At 39.6% G+C, this 16,961-nt stretch overlaps 1 protein-coding gene across 2 annotated transcripts in view; it reads right to left on the bottom strand.

The window, feature by feature from the left end:
• Mtm1 (myotubularin 1) overlaps positions 1 to 16,961 on the bottom strand; it is a 94,350-nt gene that overhangs the window by 44,922 nt on the left and 32,467 nt on the right. For both annotated transcript variants that reach the window (XM_090326857.1, XM_090326856.1), the window contains 3 exons: positions 15,268 to 15,362; positions 5,725 to 5,835; positions 2,789 to 2,890 (listed from right to left, as the gene is read on the bottom strand). In XM_090326857.1, the coding sequence (XP_090182983.1) occupies positions 2,789 to 2,890; positions 5,725 to 5,835; positions 15,268 to 15,362 (308 nt within the window). The remainder of the gene's footprint in view (positions 1 to 2,788; positions 2,891 to 5,724; positions 5,836 to 15,267; positions 15,363 to 16,961) is intronic.

Genomic DNA, 16,961 nt, shown 5'->3' with positions numbered 1-16,961 from the left:
AGAATGTACCTGCAAATCAGAGGAGTGCTTACAGTGGGAGCAGAGACTTACAATGGGGGTGAGTCATGAAAAGTCTCTAAGAGGTTTTTTGAGGGTGGGGAGACACAGTGACATGATTATATTTAAAACAAAAACAAAAGCCACAAAAGCCACACCCTGGAAATGTTGTAAAGGATGAGTCAGAAGCTGAGGGAACTGAAAGAAGGGGAAGCCAGTTTGGAAGCCAGGCTTAAATTAGGAAGGACAAGTAGAATTAGGAAGACATAGATGAGTTACTCAAAATTAGACCCATAGGAGTTTCATCTAATTCCTCCTATAGGAGGAAGGACAGAAACATAAAAATAAGTCACTTCAGGTTATCAAATCTGAGCAACCAAGGATCCACAAGACTGCAGGACACAGATTGCAGATAGCAGATACCATGAACTGAAGGAAATTAGTTTGTGGTTCACATGGACCCCCAGAGGAAAAGGGATTACATCAGTTATACTCACACAGGGCTAGGTTTACACAACAGCGATACCTTCAGTTAAGACAATAAATTAAACCACAGAGGCAAAGTCTGTTATAAGAGAAAAAAGGGCAAAAGTGAAACATAGACAAAATGTTTATCCTGAAGGAAAAGATAGTGGCAGTGGATTCTCACAGGGGAAGAAACAAAAGACAAAAGACATTCAAGAGGGTGCTAGTGGCTCAAACCTATAATCCTAGCTACTTAGATGGCTGAGAGCTGAGAATTATAGTTCAAAGCCAGCCCTGGCAGAAAAAACATAAGTGGAGTTGTATCAGCCCAGAGCAAAAAAAAAAAAAACAAATCTAAAGGAAAGCTCCTGGGCCCTAAATTCAAGCTTCAGTATCAGTGCATGTGTGCACACGCTCACACAGAGACCCAGACTCAGACCCAGACCCTCAACCAATTCCAAATGGATCAAAGATCTTATTGCAAGACTTGAAATCTTGAAAGTATACAGGAAATCACAGGGAAAACAGAAATATATGGGCATAGGTAATTATTTTTTGAATAATTTGGATTCTTTCCAGCTTCCCAGAAAAAAATGAAGAGAAAGAATAGATAAATAGGACTACATAGAATTAAAAGGCTTCTGCACAGCAAAATAAATAATTGCCAGAATCAAGAGAGAACCCCTTGAATGGAAGAAAATCTCCAGATATTCAATGAAGAAAAGATTAATATCCAGAATATACAAAAAGCTAAAAAAATAAAGCTGCAAAAGAACAAACAATCTGGTTAACAAATGGGCAAATGAATTGAACCGACAGTTTTCAGAAGAAGAAATACAAATGGCTAATAAATACATGAAGCAATGTTCACCATCCACGGCCATAAATAAAATGCAAATCAAAACTACCGTTAAAAAAAAGAAAGGCAAGTAGCTATGGCTCATGCCTGTTATTGTATCTCTCAAGAGACTGAGATCTGAAGGATCATGGCTTGAGAGCAGCCCAGGCAGAAAACTGCTGAATTCAATTTCTAAAATAATCACCAAACAGGCAGACTGAAAGTTGGCTTAAGTAATAAAGTACAGGCTCATCCTATTCAAAATGGTGGGAAAAATGGAACTCTAAGCCCTTACTGGTGAAAAATGGGAACCAGTGTGTGTAACCACCACTGAAATCAGCATAGGAGCGCCTCAAAAAGGTAAAACTAGATCTACCTTAAAACTGTAAGGCCAGGTGTGGTGGCTCATGCCTGTAATCCTAGCTACTCAGGAGGCTGAGATCTGAGGATCAAGGTTCAAAGCCAGCCTGGGTACAAAAGGACCCCACACTTATTTCCAATTAACCTTTAGAAAACAGGAAGTGGGGCTTGGCTCAAGGGTAGGGTGGTAGCCGTGAGCTGAGGAGCTCACGGACAACGCCCAGGCCCAGAGTTGGATCTCCATAACCCACAGGGAAAAAAAATCCTGTGCCTAACCAGTTGTAGACCTCTCAAAGGAGTATAAATTAATTTGTAGAGAAGATACCTGCACAGCTATGTATATTACAGCTCTGTCCTTAGTAGTCAAACTGGAATCACCCAAAGTGTACAACAACTGATGAATGAATAAAGAAATTAGGATAACACATATACATACATAGACCATGGACAATTACTCAGCCATAAGAGAAACAGAATTATGCCGTTTGATGGGAAGTAAATTGAGCTGGAGATACTCATGCTGGGCAAGATAAGCCCAGCTCAAAAAGCCAAACATCAGGTTTTCTCTCATTTGTGAATGATGATAATGATAAAGCCAGATCATTACTTGAACTAAGTCATACATTCTGTGCAATTTAGTTCCCAATCCAATATGCAAATATATCCTATCAAATGGCAACTGAAACCTCATTTTTAATAAAATAAATCTGTCCTATTATCTGCTGCCTGCCATACTTATATAACACATCTGTGTCTTAGAACTGTATTTGCTTAAATGGTATTTAGGCTCAGAGGATCTGTTTCACTTATAACTGGAGCCACAAAGGCCTGATATGCAGCACTTGTTAGCACCAAGTTGAAGACTAAGAACTCTGGGAGGAGACCTCACAGGACTGCACCAAGACATCTCATCTTCTTACTAGTCCATATATTCTAAAGGGCATACCTCAGGGCCAGAAAACACAAGTCACCTCGAGTGAAGCTCTCAGGCTTTGAGGCTCTCACTTACCTCTTGATCACCCCTCCAATACAGATCACATAGGGAAATGTAGAGCAGTGAAGGAATGAGAAGCCCACCCCATACACAGTGTTCACACTTCTGCTGCATAAGAAAGTCCTAGAATTTACCTGACTGTGGGCCAGAGGAAAGGCATATTTCATGAGGCTCTCAAACATATCTCTTCTGCTGTGGCCTTCCTGTTTCAGTGCAAACCTCAGATTTCTCAGATCCTAGAGACAAAGCAGAAATTGGATGGTTCAATTTTCAAATAAAGTCACGGCAAATAACAAGAATTCTCTTTGATTAAGGAAGGACGCTCACTTACCTAAAAGGGCAATTACACTAGACTACTAAGAAAATGAATTTGCTTTATATATTTTGAAGAAAACCTGAATATACTCCCATTATAGACATGATAATAAATGATAAGACAAGGCAATTAACACAAAACCACTAACACTAAAATCATTGGGTAGAAAAGAAAAAAATATCCAACCTTGTCATGTTCGTCATCTACTGTGTCTATAGTCACTTGTTTTCAAGGTATTGTTAATTATCAAACAGTATTTTAGTAATACAATGTTCAGCGAACTATAAATTAATGCACAAACCCAGAGTTTAAGGTAGTTTCCAAGACAAGAAAGAGTGTGTGTGTGTGTGTGTGTGTGTGTGTGTGTGTGTGTGTGTGTGTGTGTGTGTGTGTGTGTACTGGGGCTTCAAACTGCCACTTGACTATTTTGCTGCAGGCTGGTCCTCTACCTCCAACTTCTAGCATTTTGCTGGATAACTGGCGATAAGAATCTCATGGACTTTTCTGCCCAGGCTGGCTTCAAATTGTGGTTCTCAGATCTCTGTCTCCTGAGTAGCAAAGATTACAGGCATGAGCTACCAGCACCCAGTGACAAAAAAGCTTTGAAACAAAATCCAAATGGAAAAAGTTCCTTTAAATGTCAATTTGTATTAGATATAATAATAATAATAATAGTCTTAGTTTCAAGGCTGAAAGATGGGGTTATTTTTAGATTGTCTCTTAAAAATAACCACAGTGCTGTAAAAGCACATAACACTTTGCATAACAATTTCAATTCTCATCACAGTAAAAGATGCAATGGGCTGGGTCCTGGGATATCCTTAATATATTCTTATTTTTCAAAGGGTTTGTAAATTTGTTATCTAAATGATACTTTTAAGCTTTATAATTTTTCAGTCAAAGGCATTGCCATTATCAAGGTATCACAAAAGGTAAAAGAAGTATGGACTAAACTCTAACACCATTAATGAATGACCTGAGATCAGATGCATCTATGGAGTCTAGCCTGCTCCAGAATTGTGCACATGCTTGATCTTTTGATTTGTGAGGCTTAGAATGGAAACCAAAGTCTCTCATATGTTATGCAAGTGTTCTACCATTGAACTATGCCTCCCACCCAGGCTTTCATTTCTAAAAGCAAGTAACTGAACCAAGTCCAACAACCGATTTATATCATGTCCCAAGAAGCTGGGATGTCAGTTGTTGGCTAGTGATGCAAACCAATAGTCTGATAAAGGAGAAAACAATTTAGGAAGAGATGCATTAAAAAGGGTTTGCAACCAGCCACTGGCACAATATTAGACAGTTTCAAACCTGTGAGAAAGCTTCTTCCTACAAGCCATGGGTCACTGGTAGCTTGGCAAAGTCATTCCCTTAATGAGACGGCCAGGAATTAAGACTATCTCCAATAAATAATTATTCTGCTCAGTGATTTAGACAAGTATTTTCCATGTGCCAAAGAACAAGTGATTCAAGAAACTTTGCACCACCCGATTCAGAAGCAATTAAAAACAGAAAAGAATTATTTTTTTTCCTTGCCAACAAGAAAAATCAAAGCAGAAAAAGCGAATGACTCAGATGTGGCAGATCACTAAATCTGTAGCAGAAAAGAGAGCACACACTAACAGGTAAGTTGCACTTGGATTTCTGAGTCTGAGTCATCACAGAAGGGCACCAGGGGAAGATCTTTGTGGCACAAGGGTCTTGCAATCTCAGAGTCTAGCAAACTTATTAACTAGGTAGGTCTTTCGGTGATGCTCAAAGCAAACTTACTGAGATGCCATTTCAAAGAAAAACACATATCACTTCCAACTTCAAAATACCATGCTGTCTTTAAATAGAGTAAATGTGAGTGAGAAGGAGGAAAAAAGAGAAGGCAGTATGATTTTGCTTTTCAGAAAAAAAAAGATTAACTGGGTACCAGGGCTGGTATAGGATCTACAGGATAAGTATTCACATTGCTATTGCTCGACAAGGTCCTCTGGGATTGACAACCACCAGGTGAATGCTACTCAGATTAAAGCAAAGGCTAAAAAATGCTGAAGAGGGACAAACAGTGGAGAAATTCATCTCAATATGTTTTCAAAAGTATGCCAGATGTCCCTACTGGAACCTGAGCTCTGAATCCCTTTTAGCTCTTTCTAGAGTTGGGTATTATGATGAAGGGATAGTCTTCTGATACCTGTACCTGGAAAGCAGGTTTCCTTAAGCAACAGTGTATTCTATTGTTTAGTAAATGCTTATGCCACTGTATTCAGATCTGGCCTTGCCACTTGTTGTGTCATCCTGGCAAAGCTACCTAAGTCTTTGGAACCTAGGCTTCCCATCTCCAACATATCCAACTCATGAGGATGGGTGCAGTGGACCAAATGCAAAGCATCTATCATGGACCTAGATAGACACAAACGCTCAAGGAACAGTTACTATAACAACTATTCCTTTCATTTTTCCCATTCATCATCCCCACACAAATATAGTAGACCCCTACACCTGAAAATGAACTAAGGAGTTCTGTGAGTTCCCTTATTGGATGGCCATAGTGGATCCATTATATGACAACTTTCTCCTCTGGCACCTTTACTAATCCCAAATCATAAGATCCATTTCTTTTATTAATAGTAGTATTACAAATATTGTTATTTTCTAGGACCTTAGACGAACAAGATAACCTTGACTTTCTAAACTCACATAAGCTTTCTAATATCATTCAACATGTGTCTTTTGCTTTTTGTAGGAAAGTACTGAATCTCTTACTTTACAAGTAATATCTAGACCATAGGCATTTTCTCCTCTACTTGATGCACCTCCCATTTTTTCAATCCTTGAGATCACACCCAGAGGAACATCAAGTATGAGAGCAGAATCCTGCAAAGGAAAAACATACAGAAGTAAGTATTTCATTATCATGTAAACAGCAAAAACACGAAAATAGTCATAAGATTGTAAGGAATTTTTTTCTTACTGCTTTTTGTTTTTACCTTGGCCCTTTTACCACTTTTATGAACAAAAGTATACTATTGAGTCCACATAAATGAGCAAGCACAAACACAGTCATGTATGCAACCCAAAGGCATCTTCAAACACTGGCCATTGTGCATTTCCCCACAAGACAGAGATGAAACCAGGTACATCATTTCAGAACCCCAGGAAGCCACTCAGAGCCTGTTTCAGTAGCCTGTCTTCAACAGTGGTCTATCCTCTAGCTAAATGAATTCCTTGCCCATTCCTTCAAACACATCATCTACTATCAGGCTACGTGTTTTGCTCAGTGTACTACTTTTGCTTAGAATAACCTGTCTTTCCTAACTACCAAAATCCTCCCCACAGTTATATCCAGGGCTCTGCGAACATCAAATCTAATGCAGCCTTGTTCCCAATCAGTAAAGCAAAATTACTTCCTATGAAACTGCGCAGTACTGAGTCACAGTCTGCTGCCTGCTTTGTTATCACCAACTGACATGTTTATATTTCCCTGTTATCCCAGGTCAGGGTGCACTTCCCAAATGCAGAAAAGCCCAAAAGCACAGCAATGCTTCCCCATAGCTTGCTAGCCAAGCCTGGCTACAAACTGTCCAGGAGACTACTGCCACAAAAGAATCATTCAATAATCACTGTAGCTGCCAAATACGAACACCTTGCCTATGCCGCCTCCTGCTGCAGAGCCTTTACAAAAGGATCTCATTTCTCTCTCAGTCCTTCCAGATCAAAAGCGAAGAATCTCTATTTCCTCCAGAGGTAACCAAGGGTTTTAAAAGCTTCAGTAACGTGTTTAGCAAATAAAGGGTGGGGTCAAGATTTCAAGGTGATGGGAACACACCAAAAGAGCCATGAAAATAGTCTTACCCTTTGAGCCCTTTGACCCAATGTTTCAGTCCTACCAATTTATACGTAGTACTGAACAGGAGTATAAATCTATGTGCATGAAGATATACCTCGAAAAATGACTTTAATGGATAAAAGTAGCCTGCAAAATATACTTCAATTATGATAACCTAAAATGCATATCTATATGAAGGAGATATGAACGGCTACATGATTTTTAAACCAAACTATTTAGTGCTAGATAACTCTTGACAATAAAGAATAAACCACTTTTAAGCCAGGCATTGGTGGCTCACACCTATAATCCTAGCTACTAAAGAGGGTAAGGTCTGAGTATCACGGTTTGAAGGCAGCCCAGGCAGAAAAGTCCCCATGAGACACTTGTCTCCAATTAACCACTCAATGACCTGAAGAGGTTCTGTGGCTCAAGTGGTAGAGTGCTAACCTTGAACACAAAGAATCTTAGGGACAGTGCCCAAGCCGTGAGGTCAAGTCCTACAACCAACAGAATAAAACAGTTTTAAAAGGTGTATTTTTTTCTCTGAACATTTCCTTTTAGACAATGAATTATTACCTAGCTAGAACACAAGAATAATTCAAGCTACTGGAAGGCTCATGGTTCAAAGCTGGCTCAGTCAAAAAGTTTGAGAAACACCTCCAAATGTCAGCCAATAGCTGATTATAGTCATTTGAGTTTGAGTCTATCATTCCAGTTACATGGGAATGTGAGATTTGGAGGATTGTAGTTCCAGGCCAATTGAAGCAAAAAATTTTATGAGAACCCCATCTCAACATAAAAAGTGAGCATGATGGTATGTGTCTATCCCAGGTATGTTGGGAAGTATAAAAACTGAAGTATTTTACAAGCCAGGACCCCATTCTTTGTTTCCAAAATAACTAAAGCAAGCCAGGCCTGGTGGCTCATGCCTGTAATCCTAGCTACTCAGGAGGCTGAGATCTGAGGATCACTTCAAAGCCAGCCCAGGCACTACAGAACACTAAAGACCAAAGCCAAAGACGATGAGACTCTTATCTCCAATCAATCCCTGGTAAAGAGGAAGTGGGGCAGTGCCTCAGGGGTAAGGTGGTAGCTTTGAGCTGAAGAGCTCAGGGACAGCACTCAGGCTCAGAGTTCAAGCCACATGACCCACAAAATAAATAAGGAAGGAAGGAAGGAAGAAAGAAAGGAAGGAAGGAAGGAAGGAAGGAAGGAAGGAAGGAAGGAAAGAAAGAAAGAAAGAAAGAAAGAAAGAAAGAAAGAAAGAAAGAGAAAGAAAGAAACAAGCAAAAATGGCTGGCGTCAAGGGACAAAAACAAAAGAAACTACCCATTTCTTCATAAAAATCTATATAGCTTAAGGGTCATCAAGAAACCTTTAAGAGTGTAGTACACCCATACCAATGAATACCACTCAGCAACAAAAATGAAGAGACTATAGAAGAAATGCCTGGAAGAACTTCAATAAATAAAGCCAATCGCAAATGTCACATGCTGTGTGATCCTATACATATAATATTCATTTTTTGATTGGTTGGTTAGTTTACTTTGTTTTATGTTTTTCTTGTGTGTGTGTGTGGTTCTGGGGATTTGTGTTTGCTAGGCAGGTACTCTTCCACTTCAGCAACACCCACAGCCTCTCATAGAGCTTCTTGAGTCTGTTCTTTCATGTTTCTGAGCAGTAAACACATGGTGTCATTCTGCCTATTTTTTTTCTTACAAGCTATTTTTTTAGGGGGTGGTAGCGGGATTTCAACTCAAGAGCCTTGCGCTTTCTAGGCAAGTGCTCTACACTTGAGCCATTGTTCCAACCCCTTTTGCTTTAGGTATTTGGGGGATAGGGCCTTGAATTTTATCCAGATCTATCTGGACCATTACCATCCCAACTATGCCTCTGCCTACCTGGAATGACAAGCACAAAGATGGGTGTCTCTGAAACATTTTGCTTAGGCTGGCTTCAAACCATAGCCTTGCTCATCTCTGCTTCCTGATTAGGGAGGATTATATAAGAGATCCACTGCACACAGATTGATTGTTGATTCTTTGAAAGAGGGCCTCACTATGTATCCTAGGCTTCTTGGAATTCACTACATTGCCTAGACTGGCTTTAAAATCACAATCCTCTTGTCTCAGCCTCTGAGTTCTAGGATTATCAGCATGTGCCCCCACATAAGGCTATGGAACACTGGAAAATAACAAAATTGTAAACCTTTCCTACCCAAGCTGGCCTAGAACCATGATCCTTCCATTCTCAATCTTCCAGCTAAGGTGACAATCGTGATTCACAGTGCGCAGCTAACTTCCTGGTTCTCATAAAACAATGTAGTTTTAGGGAGGAGCTGGGTGACAAAGACATAAGACCTTTCTGTACTATTTACAGATGTTATTATGTTTATAATGATTTCAAAATTAAAAAGTTGAAAAGTTTAAGTATATTTATTGTGAAGAAAACGAGAATACAAATTCTTAAACTGGATTAAATCTGAGTTTTTATATTTATTAGCTGGATGACTTTGGCAAGTTAGTACTATCTCTTGGCCACATATACTTGCAAAGTAGGGATGAGTAGAGCTAATGGATTTAAAGTACCTGGCATGGTTCCTGGCAAGGGCAGGCAAAAAACAATGCAAGTTATTATTATCACCATGATGTCAAAGAACATCTCAGTGCTTGCAGAATGAAATTATGCTCTGCATATAAAATGAATCAGTATGTTCTAGCAAGTGCCTGATACATCTTTCTGATTATACCTAGAAAAGAGGCAATTTAGCTGTTGCTATGGGGGGAAACATTTCACAATATGGCTAAAATCAAAATGCCCCGAAACACTGCTTAGGAACATTGAACATATGTAACTATATATTATAATGGTTTTATTTCTCACTACGGTCTAGTTATTAAAATATACTATCATTATGCTTAGATCATACTAATTGATGAGTGTTTGTGAACTGTAAACCTAACACATAAACTGCATAGACTGAATGCTATAAAAATGTCTGGTCCTCTAATATCAACACAGAAGCAAGTATTGGGCAGTTGTTTATTTTTAAAACCTCAGGAGAATTGCTGTTCTCTATTTCTATATAGAAGAAATTCTGTAGCTCAGACCACTCTGTCCTGACCCAATACTGAGAGAGGGCCAGTAAGGAGAACCAGCCACTCCTAAGTAAAGGAACTCACAGACCAGCTGAAGCTACCAGCCATGTTCTTCTTGAATGACATGTTCTAGATCTGATAACTCAGCAGGCCAAACAGGAAGACCCAGGAGCAGGAAAATGAGCCCAACTCTGGAAACATGAGTCATCATTAGCTGAATATCCTTACATTGAAAGAGTCTCAAAGGTGTTTTTCAAGTCTAAATTTTGTGCCTCTAAGTATCTAAACCAGATGACACAGAAGGATGCTCAACAAGTGCAAACCATGCCCTTATTCCATCTTTCTATCATATATACTAATAATCAAGAATTTTACCAGGCACCAGGTCCCTGAAGTACAATTGTAAAGTTGCTCTCATGAAGCTCCCTGGGGGAGGACAGTAGAGCTAGGCTCATGTTAAGAGAGATCCTTAGTGCTCGGATTACAGGTATCACCCACCATGCTTGACTAGTGATTTCATTTTTGAGGCAGAGTGTTACCAAACGTTCTTGGATACTATTCAGGCCTATGGTTCTTTAGTTGACCTTCCATAAAACAGAACATCATATTAACATTTTACTCAGTAAGGACAATTCTGTGGAGGACTAGGACGATGGAACCTGTGTGCTTTGCTGTCTCCCCTCTCAAAGAATGTTTTCCTCACTAGAATGACATGTAGACACCAAGAAATGCTTACTAACTCCTGTCCGTTTGCCTAGCACAGAAAAGTACTTTCCTTCCTGAGATTCTTCCCTTCTGACTTCTACCCACAGCCTGCATTTTCAACCAAGCCAGAGGCATTATTCACCCAGGAGTTGTATAGTTCAAATTTCATGCCTTCAACATACTTCTAGATATTTTGATGAATGAAAGCAGCTCTGATCAGTCAAGCAAAAAAATTATAGGAACTGGTTGTGACTGTCCTTCAATGCCTACCTTAAAAAGCCACCCAAACCCTTGGGAATCTCCCATGGTGTTTCCTCTTTCCCATCTCCGCCACAACTGTTTTAGACCCTTATTGCTTACCTGGAAAACAAAATTGTTTTCTAGTGAGCCTTCCTGCCTCCAGTTTCCCATTGTTGATCTATCATCCTTAAGGTAGCTGGCATCCTCTCAGAAATGCATGCTTCGTTTTCCATGAAACACAAGACTGCTCAAACTGTGACTTGTGGAGCTCTTGAGGTTGCTTTATGCAGCCTTATCTCCTCCTCCCTCTACCATTCCCTCTATTCCTAATGCTCCAGTTTCCAAAAGGCAGTCAGATAGCTACGTAGCATGGTACCAACAGTGTCATGCAGACATAGAAACCCTCTAGTGCTACATGTTCCTCCCTACCTCACAGGACAAAAAGCAATACTGAATGGAACTCGAAAAGTGTTCTTCCTTCAGGATAGCCCCAAATTAAAGGGAATTGAGTATCTACAGGAGCCCTTACTGTGCTCACATTATTAATACAAAGCCAGGCTCCTTAGCACCCTTAAGATCAAAAGATACCTGAGATATTCTGAGTGCTACATGCAATGCTAGAACGGGAGATACCATGATTTTGCAGGGTCTACAGGGGTCAACACACAGAGACTTAGGCCTCTCAGTGTATACCCTCTCTACTCAACACCAAGAACACAGTATCCTGTCCTCTCCCGAAGTCATTCACTATGTGCTTGTCTGTGTATCCTGTGCTCACTATTAGGGTTGGTGTGGGGGGGGAATGGGAGGGATGAATAGAACTCAACATCTGTTAAGACCACAGACATAGCAGCAAGCAAACAAGACAGAATTCACTTATTCAGTGCTGCTGACTGAACACCTTCAATGTACTAGCCTTCATTCTAAGAGCTGAGACAACATTAATGACAGAGATATTAACAGCAAACAAGATGAACCAGAAAAGAATAAAACCAGGGACAGTCACAAGTACGCAGGAGAAAAACTGAACATAAAAGAAGGGTATTTAAAATGTAGGTAAGGTGAGTATGGAAGGATTCACAGTGGTAAATATTAACAGAAAGGCATGAAGAAATGCATACAGGGATGCAAAAGGTAAGTGAGTAGGAGGCTGTGGAAGGATCCAAAGAGAACATAGCTGTTGAGGTGGGTTTAGAAAGACAATGAACAGCTTTTGAGAAGGCATGAGCACAGTGTGTTTGAGGAGAGAAGTGAGTTGGGTTAGAGACATTCCCAGGCTTTTATACCATACAGAGCTGAATAAGCCATAGAGAGCCAATGATAGCTTTGGAACCCAGAGCCTGGCTTTCAGGAGGATCACTCTGAAAGCTAATTGTGAGAACAGACCATGTAAGAAGGGCCAGGTAGAGGCAAGCTTCATGGAATATAAGGATATGACCAATGTTCCTTGACTTTACCCCAAATTAAATCACACACGTCTGGACTTCTCATTCCCACTGCAGTGACTACATACCTGAAACACTTCCACTTCAAAATGCCACTGTGATGACAGCTCTTTGTCAGATAGACTTTTTTTGTATTCTGTATAAAAGTCCACAATGCCCATACATATGACTGTTCAGCAAAGAAACACTATAATGTCTGTTTTTAAGCTATTGAATAATCATTTAAGCAGCGTTCTTTATAGGATGTTTTGGTTATTGACTGAAATAGCTTTTTTTTCATTTCTAAAAAATTCCATTTTTTTTTGGTTGGTCGTGGGGGTTGAACTCTGGGCCTGAGCGCTATCCCATAGCTCTTCAGCTCAAGGTTGCCTGCCACCCACCGCTGGAGCTACAGCACCACTTCCGTTTTCTAGTGATTAATTGGAAATAACAGTCTCGGTTCTTTAATTCCCAGGCTCCTCAGATCTCAGCCTCCTAGGATTACAGGCGTGAGCCATCCTGCCCTGCTTAAAAATCTGTGTGTGTGTGTGTGTGTGTGTGTATGTATACACTGGATCTAGGGCTTGAACTCAGGGTCTAGGAATTCTCTCAGCTTTCTCTCAAGGTTGACACTCTACCATTTAGCCACCACTCCACTTTGGCCTGTTTTTTTTTTGGTGGATAATTGGAGATAAGAATCTCTTGGATTTGCTGGGCGCAGTGGCTCATACTGTTATACTAGCTACTCAGGAGGCTGAGATCTGGGGATTCCAGTTCAAAGCCAGCCGGGCATTAAAGAACTGAGATTCTTATCTCCAATTAATCACTAGACAATGGGAAGTGGGGCTGTGGCTCAAGGGGTAGGGTGACAGCACCCAGGCCCAGCTTTGAGCTGGAGAGCTCAGGGACAGCACCCAGGCCGGGAGTTCAAGCCCCATAACTCACAAAAAATAGAATCTCTTGGATGTCTACCTGGGCCAGCTTCTAACCATGATTTTCAGATTCAGCCTCTTGAGTAGCTTAAGATTACAGGTGTGAGCCACTCATGCCTGGTGCCCTTTAGTCTTCTAAATCAGATCAACATTTCTTTCCATCATTGTTCATATCTCAGTCCCTTCACTTACCTGCTTCCTTTTCTCTGAACTTTCTCAATGTCAGAGTCAATGTCCCTCTTCAAATATGGCACCCATATTTGAAGCCATCATTTTAGATCTTTAGTCTGATCATCATTTTACACTACTATGAATTCCTTTCACAGTCACATAACTTCTTAATCAGTCATATCCAATTGCTGATTCAACACAGCTTGGATCCCAGTTAAGACAGATCTCTTTCATCCTTTATTAATTCAACTTGTTCTTACTAAATGAATGTAATCTATGTTAAATTCTATATGATCAACTTTACCCCAGTAGTCTAGCCCAGTTAAGATGATGGCAGACGGGGTGGAGGGAGGGAAATGGGAACCAAAACATGAGAATGGGTATCAATGTTTGTGAAGTAATGCACCTTCTATCTGGTGAATATAACGTAACCCTTCTCTTAATTACAATAAAAATATATGAAAAAAGATGATGGCAGACTCAAATTCTGTCATGTATCACATTGGCTAGTCTGCTGCTTCACTTACTGTCCATGCATTGGATTATGAACTCTAGAGAGGAAAGGCCCAGCATAGCATAGTGATTCCCTTTCTACACTTGGATTAAGGCTTTGATACTAAGGCAACACCCCAACTGGCACATAATATCTACATTCAACCTATGGGTCAGTGAATGTTGTACACCTTGATTCCATCAAAACAATACATTGGAGACGGGAGTTTGGCCTAATGGTAGTATGCTTGCCTAGCATGCATGAAGCCCTGCGTTTGATTCCTCTGTACCACATACATAGAAAAGCTAGAAATGGTGCTGTGGCTCAAGTGGTAGAGCTCTAGCCTTGAGAAAGCCCAAGGACAGTGCTCAGGCCCTGAGTTCATGCTCTAGGACTGGCAAAACAAACCCACAACAATACATTAACAGCACTCCCAATGGTCTCTCTCTTTTCTAGGTATTTAAATCCTATCTTTAAAATGATCAACTGTGGTCGCATGGTTAAAGTAATACACTAGAAATTGGTCAACTGTAGAATTTTTACTAGTTGTTGTCAAGGTTGATATTCAGTTCACTTCTGTTAATTTCCAGAATCTTCTTTTCCATTCTGGAAAACTGGACCATGCATCTATCTGTAATCTTAGAAGTCTGAAGTGATTCACATAAATAAAATGCCCAATCTCAGGCCTCTGTGGCCTGAACCACACCCCTGTCCCTATAAGTATATGCTACAGGAGGCATTAGAAGGACATTGGGTCCATGGCTAAGGTGACAGGGGTAATAACATTTTTCAGAATTAAGGCATAACATTATAACCAATGAAAAGGACCAAAATCTATGAACTAGTCTAGATTAGAACATCCCTGCTTCATGCCAATATTCCATCAATCGAACATTCCTTGAAACATGGAAACAAACATGTCATAGACAAGGGTTGAAAAGAATGGTAAATAAGCCATATCATGGTCATCCTAGTCACCCATTGCTATCTGGGGCTTTCTAGTTCGGCATCTGGAAAGTTCTAGCATATTGGGCCTTAACCACTGTGATATTTTAAAAACTGATTCAGTAAATCTGGCGTGTCTGTATTCTATACTGAGCTATAGGTGGTCCTCATCTGCGCTTCTTATGAGCCAGTATTTTGCACAAAACTAACTTTTCCACACTACCAAAGACCTATAACTGCCAACCTCCCTTCTACTATTCTGATATAAAATTGGTTTATTAATTGTAGTCTATTCCCTACCTGAACAACTGTTAGTGTTAGAGTTTTGCATAAGCAAAAAATTAAGAGTTGAGAAGCAAATATATCCCCCAGGTTAATCTGATCCATAATCTTGCAAGGGAACAGAGAAAACAGCTTAGCATTATCTTGAACAGTTAGGGTCATCTTTATGGACTTATATTCTACTTACCGTTTCCAAACTTCTTAAATAAAGACGATAATTTGTGATGTAAACTCTTCCCTTAATGGGGCCATTGAAAGGACATATGTAAATAACTTCTTTGTCTAGTGAGATAAAAAAAGGACCCTAAAATAATGGAAATATATACCAAGATATACAACAAATGGCACTAATTGAATATAAACTATTTGGCTAAGAATATCTGTAATAACATTACTGAAAAGGTTGAAAACAGGCTTTGGCAATGCTTCCACATTACTGGGATAGGTAAAGTCTGGGAAGGGGAGAACTACCAGGCCATGTCAAATTCTGTCAATTTGCCCACAATACTGCCACTACTTGGAGCAAAGAACCAAGAGCTGGAGAACAAAAATGAATGAGACTACTTTTGCCATTATCCTCAGATGCCTGGGAAAAGAAGTTTTTGAGCTACTTTACCCAGATGATGGCAATTCACATAGGGCAGTCTCAAGGATGAGGATGAGGGACTGAACTTTGCAAACTCCAACTACAAAAAAATCACAATTTGGTTCTTTGTTTTTCAGACAAGGCTGGCCTTGAACTTGTATCCTCCTACCTCCATTTCCCAAGTACTGGTAATATGACATCCCGCTTTCATGCTATCTTTAGTAAATGAATGCCAGAATTAGGAATACATCTATAGACTATCTAATAGTCTAGAGAAGAGTTTGGCTAGGTTTGTTTCAAAGAGAAAAGGCCATCTTTAAGATAAATAAACATGAGAGACTAACTCAGAAGTTGATATGAAATACAACTTTCGGGTTTATTTTTCAAGGATCTCCTTGAATGGATTGACTTAATTTTCCCAAATCATTTTGAAATCTGATTTTCCTCAGTTACAAAATTGAAACACCCAGAAAGGTTACTTCATACCAATTCCATTAGTAATTCAATTCCTTGGTTAAAGTTTGAGCATTGATACCCAGCACCAAGTGTCATAAATGGAGACTACCAAAAGGAAACCATCTTCTTTGCCCTTATCTAAAAATTGAGATAGACATATTTTAGTTTTAAGACCACAATTCTGTGTGCAAGTTTGTAGACAAAGAAAAATTTCCCATGGTTCTTCAGCTTACTAATTCACAAAGGTACCTTCATTCTAGAATCTTTATCTAGTTAGCACTGTGAGTTAGCCATTTAAGCTAAAATCCTGTACCTTAAGTAAATAAACTGACTAAACAGTAGCTTTAGTGGTAAACTACTGGTTCTAAATTGACTGGGAGAGGAAGGTGTTGACTGTAACATGAAACTTGGATGGCTGCAACTTTAACAGTTGGCTCAGAAACTGTCAGATGACTCTGTATCCTAAGCCATGAAAGACTTGCCCTTACCAAAGTCAACGTCTTCCTCTTAATACAAACTTATCGTGAAAAAATAGCATATCAAAATGTTATGTCAATATTACTGACTTCTGTTTCTTGATGAGTGAAATCTATTTTCGACCAGTGTGGTCTCCTATTTACTCAAAGAGAAAACTGCTTATGCTTTTAACTTTATCAGTTTGAAACAAATGCTATAGAAATTCTAATATCATTGTGTTCTGAGAACACTAAACCATGTGAGCATGTGACTTTTTCCTAAATCATTCTTGGTCTTTTGTACAAAGACAAGAACATCACTATCTTTGAGTACAAAGCTATTTAAAAGAACTCATTGATCAGGAAAGGCATACAATGAGTTCT

Source organism: Megascapheus bottae, chromosome X (genome assembly GCF_031878675.1).
Source record: "Megascapheus bottae isolate mThoBot1 chromosome X, mThoBot2.hap1, whole genome shotgun sequence".
Lineage (NCBI taxonomy): Eukaryota > Metazoa > Chordata > Mammalia > Rodentia > Geomyidae > Megascapheus > Megascapheus bottae.
The sequence above is the reverse complement of the archived record's forward strand: the minus strand, read 5'-3'. Positions and strand labels throughout refer to the sequence as shown.